Below are 19004 nucleotides of genomic sequence, written 5' to 3'. Positions count from 1 at the left end.
TACTTGAAATAAGTAAAATCTCATGGAAAATTTCGAGTGCAATTTAAGCAGGAGGATGCGAAACTGGAACTTGGATTGGCATCAGCAGGAGATGATCAGCCTCAGCTGGATCAAATGGATGCCAACATCAATGTCGACTCAAATCCTTTGCCTGTTAGTTCTCCCAAACTAATGTGAATATTACAATAACAAGAGGATGGACCATGATTCATATTATTTCTTCCTTGCCATTGACTGATATAAACATTGTTGTATTTGCCGATAGCAGAAAGCGAAGTTGGTGTCATCACCTGCAGGCACTACTGATGAACCTTTGCTTCAGCATGAGAGGTCGAACGAGAAGCCGATGCAGCCAACATGTCCAGGAATTGAAGGCAGTGGTTCTTCAGGTGGTGATGCCACAGCTGCACAACCAGCAACTTCGTTTACTCCTCTTATAATGGAGTCAACACAGTCATTCTCTTTGGCACTGGAACATGATGAATAATAATAGACAATGACTTTCTCTTATCTCAAGCAGGCGGAAAATATCCCACAAAATGGAAGCTCTGCAACTCAATCGTCTCACTCAAAGCATTTGGGCAATTCAGGTCCAGCAAACAAGCTCAATACTCAAACTGGAAGAAGCCTCCGTGCTGAGCTTCAACTGTATGTTGATTCCTTTGTTGACCTTTTAAAAGTAAAGATGCATGATATTTTCCTCTACCAATTGAACATGACATGTTTCTAACATTGTAATAGGCCTCAACGGGTAGAACCCCTCGATAAAGGCAAGAAAATATTGTTTGCTGATGGGGTTGAAAAGAAAAAGGGAAACCCTCGGTCGGATCGCAATCAGCGAGCAGTTCACTACCCATATTTGTTCCCTCAAAGCCCAGTGAGTATAAATATTGTTTACTTTAACTCCAGATTAGTATGGGTCACATTTTCTCGACTGAGTTTGAAATAAATGATAAGCAGACTGGGATCAGATTTCTGAATGGAGAATCTACCCAAACCAACCAGCCGCGAGCCCCTACTTGGTTCTGTAATAAAGAGACTGATCTTTGTAGGTCTTTGGCACCAGTGTATTGAATTGATATCTTCTAACCTCAATCTTCTTGTTTGGAATCGAAAGAATAGTACTGAGATATATACCTAACTGTGTATGTTGTTTCTTTGGATTTCAGGTCACTAGTTGATCAATTCAAAGCAACTAACATTTCCGATCCTCTGTGTTACAACTTAATGCTGCCCAGAGCTTCTACACCTCCAAGGTATTTTGTAGATAATTTATATATCACATCAACATAAGCAATTTAGAACCATATTGTGATTGATTTTTTTCGTATATCTAATATAGGCCCCAGCAGTTGAGTAACCCAATGCAGCTGCTTAATCAATTGGCCGCTATGCCTAATGCATCTGGCTCACTGCTCCAGAATTCCGACCTGACTAAGCATTCACTGCCTATGGAGCTTATGTATTCGATCTCTACTCTTATCTACTTTGGTATATCTTCTAAAGGGAACTTTATGAGAATCAACTGTTTGTTCTTTTGATATTTTAGGGCTCAGCAATTCTCCTATCAAAATAATCAACTCCCATGGGCACTTGGACTATATAATTCACAAACTGGTAGCACCGTGTTCCACGAAATTTCCATTCCTTTGAGGTACCTAAAACTTTTCTTTCTTCTAGATTTCATTGTCAAGAAAGCAAGTAGATTTGTTCAAAGCTTGGACTATATGGTTGACTCAATTAGACACGACTGGGTTATGATTTTTACATTTTGGAATCACCTTGAACTTAGGCAAACAAAATTGAAATTTCAGTTTGAGCCCAATTCAACATGACCCTTAGATACTTGTAGAACTAAGCCTAGACGAAAAGAAATTTGGGATTGGTGCGTTCTATCTTTTCAAGTTAAATTTATGACCCAATGCATATTGTTTCAAGTAATTTTTAATCATAGTCTATCTATTTGGCTTTCAGTTCCCTTCTATTACCAGCTCAAGATCCGCAAGCAAGTAATCTATTGTCAATTATGCCTAGTTTACCAAATCAAGACCATCTAATTCTGAGCTGTCTAGGTGAATTTTGATTCCCTTTTCTTGTTATCAATCACCCTTTTATATTTCTGTTTTGAGGACTAAGTTTATCATTAACACATTGAATATGCTTAAATTCTACTCTTGTTATTTGATTTAGATTTTAAACTTCATTTACAGGCCTGTAGCTGTGCAACAACAAGGGTTTCTGAATCAAACTACAAAACCAACTGCTACATATCCTAGCTCTAGGACTTCCATGTCTAGCTCACTCCTGAACTCATCTCTTCTGCATGTAAAATACCTTTCTCACTAACAAGATTTCCTGGAAATAATTATATAATTTCCTAACCAAATTCAACAATGAATAGGAAACTGTTGGGTCATCAGCTTCTAATCTTATGCAAACGCCACTGAGCAACCACAATGAGGTATCATCTCATCAGCATTCGTGCATTAAGATCTAAATTAATTTGTTTCCTCTACCTTCGAGATTATTTTGTTTTCAGAATTGGTTTAGCAAGGAACTTCCGAACCGCGAGGCAATGCAAGGAGCAGACTCGAAGTGGGAGAATCATCACCTTTCAAACGCCTCAGGGTATATTATTATTAACTTCTACTTAAATTTGGATTCAATATTTTCTATATACTGCTTTATGTTCAAAACTTATAGATCCTATTTGCATGTGTGATGTGTTAACTTGGATTGAGAACAAGAAATTTGGGTCTTAAAATAACTGTAAATTGCAGTAGACATCACACATGAATATAGTATTAACCATCATTTCATGATCTATACCGGTCTGAGGGGCATGGATTGTGTCGTAAATACATAATTTGGAATTGTTTTTTATTGGCATCTACAAATCTCCCAAAATTTTATCATTATTTGGTGCGTTTCTAAACATTCAAATTCATGTAGATCAACCGGTATCTATTATGTAAAGTGCATTAATTTGTGTAATGTGACATGGATTCAAATTTTTAGAGAGCTAATTGGAAATAACAAAATTTCGTAAAGCTTTTGAGAACCTAAAGAGAACAATTTTGATTTATGTTCTCACGATAAGATCCATACCCATAGACAAGTCAAATCGTGACAAATAATTTTTATTTATTTTTTTATTTTTCGATCACTTATTTAAGGGAAACTCGACATTCAAATATAGTAATTTCATTCTCAAATTTATATAACAAACTAAATCCAATAAAATTTAAAAGGTTAATCAAGTAATAGCATTCAGCTTTGTTGTATGCTTTTTTTTTATATATGATATGAAGGTAATCCTGCTGGTCTTTCATTAATTACAGGGAGAAAACCAATGAGCCGCAAGCACCAAGTGCTAAACAAATCATGGGTACTTCTTTGTCTCTACCGACTGGAGCTAGTTTGTTTGTGTGAGAAGAGAGAGAATATATAAATTTTGATAAGAAGCGTACTTGAATTGATCTAAGGAAGAAATAAATCAACTAAGTCCAATTATTTAAAATTTATGCTATATTGAGTAATTTATAGTAATACCATTTGAAATTAAAATTTATCTAATGGTCTTGTTTTTATATGCAAGCTATGTATTTTGAGATTTTGTACTCAGAGTCGTCAGCATCCAACCGATAAACCCTAGACTCAACAAAGTTTGTATATTTTGTTTTATTTCAAGTTGGCATGTATTTGATTTTTAGTAAAGTCATTTGACTATAGATATGCTTTGGTGACATAAAAAAATTATTAACTTTTGGTTGCTATAATTATAATATTATTAGTTAATTAAATTGTTTTAATATGATATACTTAAGTTGCGATATGTTTAGGAATATCAAAGTGTTGGGAATTGATTTGGGAGATGATTTGAATACGTATATATTGTGAAATCTAAATTTTGTAGGGATTTTACGTAAAATAAGTAGAAATGCTGCCGATTTTTATTTTATTTTATTTTAAAATAATTTTACCACTACACTACCATTAAATAAAGTGAAATAGTAATTTAGGTTGTTTTCAGCATTTCAATGTGACATTTTATATTCGGATTCTCTAACTGGGTCAGATATAATGTGTCACAGAGACAACATGTTATGTGTATTATAGATAAGTATACTCTTTTTCCTTCATTAATTTTTTTTACAGGGTTTTTATCTTCGTAAGGTTTTAATAAGGCACATTATTTACTATTGGACATTAATGGGGAAATGTTATGAATATTTTATTATTAAGTGGATGTCCACCAATATATTAAGATTTTAATGTTTATTAGAAGTAAAGTTTTATACCATGTATACTTCTTATATTTATAAACGTAAAGCATTATAAACATATCGATTGATTAATAAAATTTAGAGTTGTTTTTCTTCTTCTATTTTTTCCCTTAATTATTATTTATTTCATAACTTTAATTTTTTCATATAATTTAAAATTTTATATTTGATGTGACATATTATTTAAAACTAAATTCAATCAACTTTGTTTGTAAAATAATATGTAAATACTTCAAATATTAACCCAAAATTTAATTATAGATAGAACAAAGGCGAACAACCAATGTTTTTATAGAGAAGCAATCTGGAAGAGGGATTGTCATAAAATCTAAAGCAATCTAGACCAGATTTTAGAAGAAAAGTGACTTTTGGTTCGACAACACTTGGGCCAATCTATGCCTTTTTATTTACCCAATATATTTGTTGCAAAATACTAAACAAATAAGTTTTCTTCATTCATTATGAATTGACTTTACATATTATATTTTAATAATTTTAAACCCAATTGCTTATAAAAATATTATATGACAAAATTGCATCTTCACCTTATACCTACAAAAACATTAATAATTAAAAACCAAATAAGATGTAAACTAAATTAAAAAATATGACTTCCATTTTAAATACATAATAACCAAGTTTCCTTTATCAACAGTACTAGTATCTATTACATTAAATTATATTGTAATTACATGAAATCTCAAATAAAAAAATTCATCCAAATTTTAATTTAAATATTTTTTATCTATAATTTTTAGATCAATTAAACAAAGAAATAAATAAGTTTGAATAAGAGAATAATCAAATTTGTTTGTGTGAGAAGAGAGAGAATATATAACATACATTTGTATCCCAAACAACAAAATATGATATTATAACTAACCAATCTATTTTAATGAACTTATTAACTTTTCTTTTTTTGCTAACGACATGTGTAACCTTATTCAATTTTGTCTCAATTTGTCATATTGCATTATGTTACCAGTTTAATTCAAACCATTCTTCTTGTTCAATATTGATATTCGCTAATACATAGCTCAGATCCGAACTAATTTACGGATCCTATTAATACTATAATTTTGCAACCAGTGCCTCATTGACATGTCTCGAACTAAACAAATAGTGCCCAACACTCATCAGTTAATCCAAATCAATAATCGTGCCCAACACTCACTGGTATGTCCGATGATTAGTGCGCTCCACGCTCATCAACCTATAGTTGAAGTAATTTTATATCGGTACATCCGACGTAAACAATTTGTGGGCTGCGTGTTGGAAAATTTGGACATCACATATATAATAAGGATAATTACATGTTATTATTTACTATCATGATAGGTTAACACAAATTAAGAGTGATCTAATTTGGTTAGAATTTTATTGGGATTTTAATTATTAAATAAAGTATGGGTCAAATATGTGTAGATACTCTTCTAATCAAATTCTAATTAATGATGGGCTAATTAGAATTTAATTAGAACTAATATGCTAAAGTTATAAATATTAGGGTTATGGTCCCCAAGTTATATACAAGATATCTTTTCTAATATCCCATCATTAGGAAAGAGATAGCAAATATTCTCTGAATTTCTTGTGTGCTAATTTGGAAGATCAAATCCCCAAGTTCCAGAAAGTTTCAAGGAATCCATGGATTTAGGTACACTTCCGCATCTAGTTTTGTTCTTGATTTATTCTTAATGATTTGACATGACAGATCCTGGTTTATTAAGTTATATTGTAGATTTATTTTATAAATTCTAACAAGTGGTATCAGAGCCTCGTCATATCGAATCATTGAAAATTGATTCGGGTTCTTCATTTGAATAATTGATTCATGAAATTTCATGGGTTTTATATTTCGGATAAATATGGTGTTTTTTGAAGATTTATATTAAAGTTTTTTATTATCTTGAATTCATATATATATATATATATATAAAAGAAGGAAATAGTAAAAAAAAATAAGGTTAGAAACATTGCTTTTGAGGAGAAATTGGATTCTAACTCAGTTCCTACTATCACTTTTGATGATGTTTAGACTTTCATACCTATCATTGATTAAGAAGTGAATCTAGAACCTCAATAAGACAATGTTAAATAACTCCCTATTCAAGATGAGATAATTGTTCCAGAAGAACAAACTCAACAACCTCAAGAATGAATATCATTAAAAAGGTCCACTAGAGAAAGGGTTATAATGGCTTTAGTGGAATATTTTGACCTTAAGCTACATCAGATAAATATTAAGTTAATGGTTTCTCAATGATAACATTGATCATACATTTATATGGTGCAATTAGAAAACTTTGTGTCTGATGATACAAAAGTAATGATTTACAAATTAAAGAATTTCATCTATGGGCTTAAGTAGATCTATGGGCTTAAGTAGACTTCTCGTCAATAATATTACAAAATTTACCAAATGATTATCTCATTCGGTTTAGAGATGAATGTTGTTGATAATTGTATATACCATAAGTTTAGTGGGAGTAAGGTTCTATATTTGGTTTTATATGTTAATAACATACTGCTTGTCAATAATAAGTATAGCCTCAATCAATGCCCTAAGAATGATTTTGAGATTACAAAAATGCATAAGATTTTTTTACATTTTAGCAATGGAAAATCTAATGTACATTCAGGTTTGTATACATTGGAAATTGTGTATATTATTGGGGTGTTAGGCAGCTATTTTAAGCAACCCTGGTTTGGACCATTGCATAACATCCAAAAGGGTTATAAGGTATTTTTAGAGAACAAAAGATTATAGGCTCACATATCGGAGATCTAATTTGTTAGAGATCATCAGGTATATAAACTCCAATTTTGATGGAATATGGATACAAGATTTTGTCACTAAGGTGCAAATTGTGAAAAAAAATTGCAGTCTTTTATTCCAATAGCAACAGGAGCACATTAAAGTTAAAACACATAGACTTTAAATTCCTGATTGTTAAAGTAAAAGTTCAGAGTGGTTAGGTACTTATAAAGCATATTAGGACAAACTCCATGATTGCGGATCCGCTTACTAATGAACTACACCTAAGGTTTTATAAGAGCACATTGCTCATATAGGTGTAATGTCATTTAAAGGATATTTGGTTTTAGTGGGAGTTTGTATTTTTGAATGCTTTTATGTTATAGATACATTTTCAGTTATTTCAGTTTAAAAATAATAGTTTATTTTTTGCAAAAATAAAGTTTATTTGGTTTATCCACACTCTGATTTTGGTAAGGTTTGATCTCACTAAGGAGGACCAGTTGGAAATAGACATGTTTAGATCATATTGCATGTAATTTCCATGCTACACATCCATACTTGATCTATGTCATTTGGTTGTGTTAATATACGTGATCATGGATGGATTTAGTTACGATATATGTAACGAAAGTCACCTTGGTTCTATGTTAACATAATTAATGGACGAGATTGTTCGGAATACCTTTTGGATATGATAGTAAAATTTTGAGCTCATAAGGTTATATAATGGCATGTAATTATAAAGTAATTAGTATATATATGAGGTCCAAGTAGGAGATTGTTAGAAAATTTGGACATCACATATATAATAAGGATAATTACATGTTATTATTTACTATCATGATAGGTTAGCCCAAATTAAAAGTGATCTAATTTGGTTAGAATTTTATTGGGATTTTAATTATTAAATAAAGTATGGGTCAAATATGTATAGATACTCTTCTAATCAAATTCTAATTAATAATGGGCTAATTAGAATTTGATTAGAACTAATATGCTAAAGTTATAAATATTTGGGTTATGGTCCCTAAATTATACACAAGATATCTTTTTTAATATCCCAAAATTAAGAAAGATAGAGCAGATATTCTCTGAATTTCTTGTGTGCTAATTTGGAAAATCAAATCCCCAACTTCCAGAAAATTTCAAGGAATCCATGGATTCAGATACGCTTCCGCATCTAGTTTTGTTCTTGATTTATTCTTAATGATTTGACATGACAGATCTTGGTTTATTAAGTTATATTGTAGATTTATTTTATGAATTCTAACACTGCGCTCATCGGCTCAGCCGAAGTAGTAATTGTGAAAGTCACAGTTGGAATGTTCGAAGGAAAATGTGCCTAGCTCTCATCGACTTATAGTCGAAGCAATTATTATTACTATTATTTTACTTGATTCTTTAACTCATTAATTATTCTCAACTTTGCCCAACAATTAATACAACAACCCATAGTCTAATTTCATTCTCAGTTCGGTTTTCATTCTATTGATCTCAGCAACAACTCTTCCATTAAATGTCATTTCATATAAAACATGGCATGATTTGTCTCATGTTCAAGCCAAATGCGTAACTTTAATAAATTATATTGTTTCAAAATCTTTTTGTACAATTTAACTCTCTACCGCAATGATCAATTTCAATATTGTATTTCTAGTCAGCTACTTATATATAACTTCATTCGTTTTGTCAACTTACCTATCAATGAATTTAAAAGGAAAAATAAATAATAAGTTGAGTTATGATGGTACTTACCGGGAATTATGAACTACTCATCGGTGACTTCTGCTTTTTCCTTCGCTTTTGAAGAACCAGGATTGTCAGTAGCTATGAATTAATATAAACAAATAACACCATCCATAATTCACCCAATTCACAGTCAATTATTATCTTAAACAAACTTTACATTTCATTCAATTTAAATTCTTAAAACCGAAACAAGCATAATTCTCCATATTCTAAGCGTCGATTTATAATCCGACTTCGTTTCCTTTTATTTTAGACCATCTATTATCGATTTCTAACAAAATCTCATAACTATTCTACTTGATATCCACTTTATTTTCGCAGGTGAAAAATCTAACATCTAACTTCAAAAATCTAGTCATTTTTCATGTATACTCTAAAAATCTTTCAATTTAACATAACAAAACATAGAAAAATCATTAATGGTAACTTTCTAAAACCTTAACGGTTTTATAAATTGATATATAAATTAGTTAAATTATGATTCCCCAATCTCAAAAACATAAAATTTATAAGAAAAATAATAAATTACACTTACCAATTTGTAGATTAAAGTTTGAAAACCCTAACCAAATTTATTCTATTTCTTCTTTTTTTCTCGTGAAGGATGGAGAAGACATTTTCTCTCTCCTTCCACTTAAACTATTTTAACTTTATTTTTTTATAATAAATAATAACACATAACATAACATTTTTTTAGCCACAAATTTGGCATTTTAATTGCCATCCAAAATTTTTGGGCTATTAACAATTTTAGCCCCTTTAACTATTTTCAATTTAAAATTTATAGCGATCTAAATTTACAATTTAATCATTGGACTAGATTAAATACTTAAATCAACTAAATTACTTATCCTCGATTCAATTCATTTATAGCATAACTCTGTAAATATTTTTATTAATTATTTACAGACTCGGTTCATTAACTTATCATATTATAGCATAATATACTAAATTATATCGTACATATCATATCAAATCATATTATGCAAATCATATCCTACCACCATCCGCTACACACCATCTCTGTCCAGCCAATCATACCATATTGGACTACACGAGTCCATCTATCCAATCACACCAAAATGTGGCGGTATGCCAAGCATATAATTGCAGCGGAGTTGCCACACATATAGTGTTGCAGTTTAGTCGCTATATTTGCAGTAAGTACTGCCATATACACTCCATCCGTCAAACATATCCCACCCCACATATATACATATCATATACATATTTTATACATATCATAATCATAAACAGGTGACATACATACACATATAGCATATATTACATGACATGCTTTCATACATAGTTCAATTTGCTCATAACATAACTTATAGTTTAATTTTGGCTTAACATATTTATCAAGCTTTTAGAGCTACTTGTACGTAATTAAGTAATAAGCTTTCAATTTTTTGACCTTTACAGTGTCCTCGGTCCCAACTATCGAATTCCATAAATAACCCTTAATCGGGCCCTAAAATTGGCAAAAAAGGCCCATACAGCCCAAAAGCCTAGCCTGTGTGCTCTACACGGGTTGTCGATATGGTCTGTAATGATTCACACGGCCATGTGGAAAATGGGCAGTTTCAAAACAACCTCTGTTTCGAGCTTTTAGTCAAATTTCAATGGAATTTTGGGTTGTTTTTGCACACCTGATTACGTAATTGACCAACTCTACTATCGAGAACCCACAACCACTTGGGAAACAACGACTAAAACGAAGTCTACTCTGCTGGAGGATTAGGAGTTTCACAATATTTGTCCTGCACAAGAACACATCCCACCCGAGACGAAAAACCACAACTACTCAAGAAAGATCGAAAGAAAATCCAAAGACTAAATAAGAAAAAGAGAATAAAAAAATAACAAAAAAAATGATGAAGAAGGCAAGGAACAAACGTGCAAGCAAGAAAGGAAAGAAAGAAAAACAAACGAGGGTGGTTGCAAAATTGAAAAATAAAAGGGATTTTGATAAAAGTTAAATAAAAAAAAACAAAAAAAAAATTATCACCATATTTTGAATAGAATTCCACTCGAATTCAACTTCCCACATATACCAAGCAATAAAAATAATCTATACGTTCATGCCAAGACTCAATCTTAAAATCTCAAAATATGCTAAAGCTTAACCACTGAACCACTAGGCTTATCACTATCATACTCTAACACAGAGATTAATTTAAGCCATAAAATTCAAGCCCAACTTAAAACTATAAATTAATAGAAGAAAATCCAAAACTTAGAAATTGAACTTGGATCCTAAAGCATACTCCCATGGCACACAACCGCAATACCAAATCAAATCTTTTTACAAACAATCGCATTCTAAAAATCAAAATTTTGGGGCGTTACAAATTTCTATGTATTCAATCTTTGAATGTTAGCTTTTCAAACGATCACTTGAACGTATTTGCTAAGTATTTATATCACCGTTCTTTTGAAAGTTACGAGTGAGGAAAAATTTTGGAAAATATATTTTGACCTCTTTAAGAGTTTCAATAATAATCATAGCAAATTTTGATCATAATCTTTATACAAAAATATAAATAAGTATTTTATAATCTTCCTTCAACTATTATTCATGGAGTCAAATTTACCAAAATATTCAAATATTTTCAATTCATATAATCGATTATACAAACATATTAAACAATTTCCTAGAAATCTCTATAATATTATATTATTCTAAATCCTTTAAGGATATCAACATAAACTTCACTATATAGCGATTCATATAAATGATGTAACAACAATCAGTAGACGCGTCCTAAATCTTTAATGAATTGTTAGACTAATGAGATACCTAAAGGTTTAATGCATCCAACACAAAAGAATATTATATATTCTTATAATCAATGCCAAAACTTAATGAAAAACTTTATCTTTCTTTTTTATTTCTACAAAACTACATATTTGTACCTCACTGGCTTTATACATTTAGATGTTTGAACTACTAGTAAAAAAACTTCACGATTTTAATGCTACTTTAATTGCGTAAATCCTTTTTTGGCCAATTTAGTCCATGTATACGTTTTTCAACAGTCAAGATCCTCCGCTTCTTTTATTATTTCAATAATAATATCACACGCAAAACCATTGTTGACAACTTTCACGCAAAACTATTGTTGACAACTTTCACGCAAAACTATTGTTGACAACTTTCTACTTTCCATGGTTCCATATTTTTTTGGTTGGCATAACTTATCGAAATCTTATTATTTTAATTATTTCCATCTTTATATACCTGATAATACTCTAAAATGACGTGTTTTTATATATTAATCATGTGTTTATTTTGAGCTTGAGCCTACTAATTTGAGCTATTTATGTCTTTTTATCTTTTAGGGACTAAATTGGAGGCGAAAAGTAAATTCAAGGGAAAAAAGCGTCAATTTGGAGATTAAATGGGCCAATATGCAACGTGGGACAAATATGGTGCCAAAAGTGCGAACATGGAAGGCACAAGGACTTAAAAGCAAATAGAAGAGATTTTATTTTGGAAGACTCTATTTTCTTTTATTCTATTAGGATAATTAATATTAAGATAATTATTTGGATTATTCAAATTTAGGATTTTATTTTAATTATCTTTGTTTATCTTTAATTAAATGTATTTATCTTTTTAGAATTTAAGTTCAATTAGACTATCTCCTAGCACTATAAATAGGGGTGAAGGGACTCTATTTGGAGGATCTTTTTCGTAAACACTCTCCCCAAAAGTCTTTTGTTCTTTCATATTTCTTTTCAATAAAATTTCTTTTCCATATTTTTATTTATTTACTTTCCTCCATTATCATGAGCCACTAAAAACCCTTCTAGCCAAAAGTTGTCAATATTTCCCCAAAAAGGGTTATTGAGGCCTAGAATCCGTACTTAGCCTTCTCGCCAAGTATTCATCGTTTCTCAGACTACTGGTGACACTTCCGTCCATGGCCCTTAAGTAAGCTTTTCAGCATATGCAAAGGCGGCGCTTTGTATGTTTTGGAAGGACTGCATAGTCGGTTCGTTAACTTATCGTCGAGGTTGGCGAGCCAAAGAGACAAAATGGCGTGGGATTCGCCATTGAGAAGCGTTGATCTAGCATAGATCTTGGCTAGAGTCAGGTTCCTAAAAGCGTAAATCTAATCTTTGGAGCTGGTGGTCGAGGCGTCCTCTTCCACTATAACTGGCTTACTTGAGTCGAGAAGGATTATCCAAAAGCCAAGGATTGAGCCCAAGGCGGAATGAGACAACCGAGGTGGAACTTTCCCATAAGAATTTCTTTTCTCTTAAAACTCTCTTTATTATTTTTATTATTTTCATAATCATAATTTCATAAATTTTAAATTTTGTTTTATTTTATTTTCGCTTCTTAAATCAATTCTTAAATTCTTTTTTTTTTTTTTCCAGAACGCAGTTTTCTTGGGCACGATTCGCTTGAGATTTCTAGAGACAAGCATTCGTATAATCCGGTCCCTGAGGATTCGACTCTACTTCCCTTTACTATTTCTTTTTATTATTTTACAGGAATAGGATATTTTGGTGCTCTCAACGACGCATCAAATTTTGGCGCTGTTCTTGGGATCGGCAACATACTAATCTTGTTTTTCTTTGTTTTCTATGACCAGATCTGCTCCAGGTACTCTTGCGTTCGACTCAGAAATTGAAAAGACTGCGAAAGCTAATCGAAAGGAAACAAAACTAAGGAAAAAGCAGTTAGTGGTGGTTGGAACTCAAAGCAATCCACCGCCAGAAATTAGAATCGACGACGAAGTAGAATCTAGGGTTAACGAAAACCCTACTCAAACGTTAGAATGTAAAGAAGAAGAAGTCGATTCCCCTGAAGAAGTGCTGAACACTAGGGTTGACGAAAACCCTAATTTAACACCTCAACTTATGGCTCAGACAATTCGGCAACTGGCCGAAGCGCCGACAGAACAACCGCCACTATGCATTGCGTATCCTACTATGGATACTGATTTTGAATTAAAGTCAGGCTTGATTCAGCTACTGCCAACTTTCCGTGGGTTACAAAATGAAAACCCCCACAAGCATTTAAAAGAATTCCATATGGTTTGTTTGAGTATGAAACCTCAGGGGGTAACTGAGGATCAAATTAAATTGCGCGCTTTCCCTTTTTCCCTAGCAGATTCAGCCAGTGAATGGTTATTTTATTTACCTCCTGGATCCATTACAACTTGGGCTGATCTATCTCGTTTATTCCTTAACAGGTTTTTCCCTGCATCACGAGCGGCTGAGTTAAGAAGAGAAATCGTGGGCATAAGGCAAAAAGACGCAGAGACTCTATACGACTATTGGGAGCGATTTAAGAAGTTGTGTGCAAGTTGCCCACAACACGGTATAACGGAACAGTCTTTGCTCCAGTACTTTTATGAATGTTTGAAACCCATGGAGATGAATATGATAGATGCCGCGAGTGGAGGAGCGTTAGTCAACATGACTCCACAACAAGCAAGAGACTTAATCTCCACAATGGCTGTGAATTCCCAGCAATTTCGAGCCAATCCTGAACCCCTTAGAAGGGTTCACCAGCTAAGTAATTCTACCATTGAAGATAGACTTGATAGACTTACTAATATTGTAAATTCCCTTGTTACAGAAAAATCGAAACCAGCCCGAGTATGTGGAATATGTGCTACACCGAACATACGATCGATGCGTCTCTAGTCTCGTGTGACGATTCTATGGCCCATTTAGATCTTTGTGGGAAATTTTCCGGCCACCACAAAGACGATCGACCCTTACGCCAATACCTACAACCCGGGATGGAGGGACCACCTAATTTTAGTTATGGGGCTAATCCACGATATAACCACCATACCAAAATCGAGCCCCACAACAATGCAAGATTCGGTAATTCTTTAGAAACTTTGGTCAATAAATTAGCAACTAATGTCCTTGATTTTCAACAGTAAACTCTCAATTTCCAAAGAGAAATGAAGGGTTTTCAGCAGAAAGTGAAGCATCCATAAGGGAGTTGACCACATCAATTGAGAAATTAAACTCTCAAGGGAAACTGCCATCACAAACAGAACCAAACCCGAGGCAGAATGCGAATGCAGTAACGTTACGAAGCGGAAAGATCCTGGAACCAGTTCCTGGCAAGAATCTTGGTTAAGAAATCGCCCAGGAAACTCCAGGAAACGACGAACAGATCCGAGCGAAACCCTCACTGCCAAAAATCCAACCTCCATTCCCAGGACGATTAAATCAATGTCGAAAAAGTAAGGAAGACAAAGAGATCCTCGAAACATTCAGGAATGTTGAGATCAACTTACCACTGTTAGATGCCATTAGACAGATTCCGCGGTATGCCAAGTTCCTCAAAGAACTTTGCACCAACAAACGAAAACTAACAGGTAATGAAAAGGTAAGTGTTGGTGAGAATGTTTCCGCAGTTCTACAGCGAAAAATGCCGGTTAAATGCAAAGATAGGGGTATGTTCGCTATTCCATGCAAAATTGGCCATTTGGGAATTAAGAAGGCTATGTGTGATCTAGGGGCCTCAATAAATGTAATGCCTTATTCTATTTATGAATCACTTAACGGGTTTTTGACAAAGACAGTGTTATTATTCAATTGGCGATGTGTCTATTGTGCATCCCGAAGGAGTCCTCGAGGACGTCTTGGTAAAAGTTAATGAACTTATTTTCCCTGCAGATTTCTACGTAATTAAGATGGAGGAGGACAACACTGCTGGATCTTCAGACCTCCTGTTAGGCCGACCCTTTCTCAGTACTGCTAGCACCAAGATCGATGTCCGAAGCGGCACTCTTACGATGGAATTTGATGGGGAGATCGTGAAATTCAATGTTTACGATGCCATTAGCCATCCAAGTGAAATCTTGAGCATAAACCGCGTTGACCTGATTGACTCATTAGTGGACGAGACTTTTGAGTCAACTTATGAAGACGAATCTGAATATAGATATGATGATTATGAATTTGTTAAGACATTATTATCACCATCAGAAACTAAACTTCTACCTTCTGTTGTGCAGGCTCCAGATTTGGAATTGAAACCACTTCCCGCGCATCTCAAGTATGCATTTTTAGGAAAAGGTAATACCTTACCCATTATAATCTCAAATAAACTCTCTAAACCCGAGGAAGAAAGTTTGATCCAGGTACTAAAGAGTCATAAGGAGGCGATTGGCTGGACTATTACTGACTTGAAGGGGATAAGCCCTTTGACATGCACACACAAGATTTACTTGGAGGAGAACACGAAACCAAGGAGAGAGGCACAAAGACGCTTAAACCCGAATATGATGGAAGTGGTGAAAAAAGAAATAATTAAGCTGCTAGATGCTGACATCATTTTCCCCATTTCTGACAGTAGATGGGTAAGTCCGGTACAAGTCGTGCCCAAGAAAACGGGCGTAACAGTAAAGAAAAATACTAAGGGCGACTTAGTACCGGTCCGAGTGCAGAACGGGTGGCGTGTCTGTATTGATTACAGGAAGTTGAACGCTTATACTAGAAAAGATCATTTCCCTCTTCCTTTTATAGATCAAATGCTTGAACGTTTAGCTGGTAAAACTCACTTTTGTTGTCTTGATGGATATTCGTGTTTCTTCCAGATCCTGTTGCGCCGAAGACCGGAAAGACCACTTTTACATGCCCGTTTAGCACGTTTGCATCTGAGGAGGATGCCATTTGGACTTTGCAACGCACTCAGCTACCTTCCAGAGATGCATGATGAGTATATTTTCGAATATGTAGAAAAATTATTGAAGTTTTTATGGATGATTTTACCGTATGGAAACTGTTTTACTGAATACCTTGAAAACCTTACGATAATTTTGAACAGGTGCATAGAATTTAATCTTGTCTTGAACTATGAAAAGTGTCATTTTATGGTAGACAAAGGTTTGATTCTAGGTCATATAGCCTCATTTAAGGGAATTGAGGTTGATAAGGCCAAAATTGACATTATAAATTCTTTTCCATATCCCTCTACTGTTAGAGAGATACGTTCTTTTCTTGGCCATACAGGATTTTACAGGCGTTTTATAAAAAACTTCTCAAAAATAGCTGAACCATTGTGCGAGCTGTTGCAGAAAGACAAAAAATTTGAGTTTGACTCAAAATGCAATGAGGCTTTTGATACACTTAAGCAAAAGTTGGTAACCGCCCCTATAGTACAAGCACCAGACTGGAACTATCCCTTTGAAATTATGTGCGATGCAAGCGAACGTAGCGTGGGAGCCGTATTGGGACAAAAGATAGCGAAAGAGCCTCATGTCATCTGTTACGCCTCAAAGACCCTAGATGCTGCACAAAGCAACTACACAACCACAGAAAAAGAACTTTTAGCTATTGTGTTTGCTTTAGATAAATTTCGATCATATTTACTGGGATCTAAGGTGATTATTTTTTCTGACCATGCAGCTCTTAGGTACTTAATCGCAAAGAAGGAAGCAAAGCCAAGGCTCATTAGGTGGATTTTACTGCTCCAAGAATTTGACATCGAGATTCATGACAAAAAGGGGTGTGAAAACCTGGTGGCCGACCACTTGAGCAGGATAAAAACTCCATTTGATGATGATCCCATAAAGGATGATTTCCTCAACGAAAGCTTATTTTCAACCGAGGCTTACTATCCGTGGTATGCAGACATAGTTAATCTCTTAACCACGGGATCGCTGCTCACTGAGTTAGCTCAATCCGTAAAAAACAAGCTTAGACGCGAAGCTCGGTATTACATATGGGACGATCCATACTTATGGAAACATTGCTCAGATCAGATAATACGATGATGTGTTCCAGAAACTGAGGTAACCTCTATCCTTACTTTTTGTCACACAGAAGCTTGTGGAGGTCACTTTGGCCCTAAGCGGACAGCTCACAAGGTATTGGAGTGTGGGCTATATTGGCCTACAATCTTTCGCGACGCGTTTAACTTCTGTAAGTCTTGTGATAAATGTCAGCATACAGGTAATATCACTAGACGAAATCAAATGCCCCTATCCCCGATTCATGTATGTGAGATTTTTGATGTATGGGGCATTGATTTCTGGGGCATTGATTTCATGGACCCTTTTATTTCTTCGTTTGGAAACGTATATATACTTCTTGCAGTAGACTATGTTTCTAAGTGGATAGAAGCAAAGCCTACTCGCAATGATAATGCTAATACTGTTGTGGAGTTTCTAAAACGAACTATTTTTTCTAGGTTTGGAACACCTCGAGCTTTGATCAGTGATCGTGGTACCCACTTTTGCAACAAGGTCATGGAGGCACTATTATCAAAATATGGGGTTCATCATCGTATAGCAACAGCCTACCATCCCCAAACGAATGGCCTAACAGAGGTTTCAAACAGGGAGATCAAGTCAATTTTGGAAAAAATGGTTCGACCTAACCGTAAGGATTGGAGTCTTCGGCTCAATGACGCGCTTTGGGCCTATCGGACGGCGTATAAGGGACCAATTGGCATGACCCCGTATCGACTTGTTTTTGGCAAAGCATGTCATCTATCAGTAGAGTTGGAGCATAAAGCTTATTGGGCTATTCGACAATGTAACATGGAGTTAGAGCCCGCGGGGAAGGCAAGAAAATTGGACATTCAAGAATTGGAGGAAATTCGCAATGATGCCTACGAGAATGCTCGAATTTATAAGGACAAAACAAAGATGTTTCATGACAAAAATATAGTTCAGAAGCATTTCTCAGTAAGACAAAGAGTTTTGCTTTATAACTCCGTATTAAAGCTATTCCCAGAGAGTGAAGAATCAGGAAAGCGGTTCACAGTCAATGGTCAACGGCTGAAGCCATTTTACGAGAATTTCCAGGCCCACACGGTTGAGAAAATTCAATTAGAACCACCATAAAACCGTTCAAGGCGTCGAGCTAACGACGTTAAACAAGCGCTTGTTGGGAGGCAACCCAGTCTTTCTTTTTATTTTTATTTATTTATTTTTTCTTTTATTATTTATTATTTTCTTTTATTTTTATTTTATATTTTTCTTCTTCCATCTAGGTGAAATGAAGCGAAAATATGAAGAAAAAAAAAGACAGAAAGTGTGCGCCAAAACAACCCTATCCATGTGTCAACAGTTCTATTCCACCCGAATACCACATCCTATGACCAAACAGTCCTATTCCACCTTAGAATCCCCAAAACCTGCAGCCAAACACCCATTTTAGCAAATAAAACCCCAAACCTTACATTTTTTTTCCCCAAATTTCTCCATAACCGCCGA

At 34.0% G+C, this 19004-nt stretch overlaps 1 protein-coding gene across 1 annotated transcript; it reads left to right on the top strand.

The window, feature by feature from the left end:
• The first annotated feature begins 496 nt into the window (after positions 1–496).
• Positions 497–18632, top strand: LOC128292626 (uncharacterized). The gene is given in 13 exon segments (XM_053027501.1): positions 497–648; positions 742–877; positions 961–1067; positions 1170–1256; positions 1343–1462; positions 1550–1654; positions 2211–2325; positions 2540–2628; positions 3342–3428; positions 13404–13638; positions 14729–14909; positions 15457–16223; positions 16701–18632. Coding segments are annotated over 13 exon segments (4113 nt in total).
• The last annotated feature ends 372 nt before the right edge of the window (positions 18633–19004 follow it).

The sequence above is a fragment of the Gossypium arboreum genome, chromosome 5, assembly GCF_025698485.1.
Source record: "Gossypium arboreum isolate Shixiya-1 chromosome 5, ASM2569848v2, whole genome shotgun sequence".
In the NCBI taxonomy this organism is placed as follows: Eukaryota; Viridiplantae; Streptophyta; class Magnoliopsida; order Malvales; family Malvaceae; genus Gossypium; species Gossypium arboreum.
Note: the sequence above shows the minus strand (reverse complement) of the source record. Positions and strands in the feature narration are given on the sequence as shown.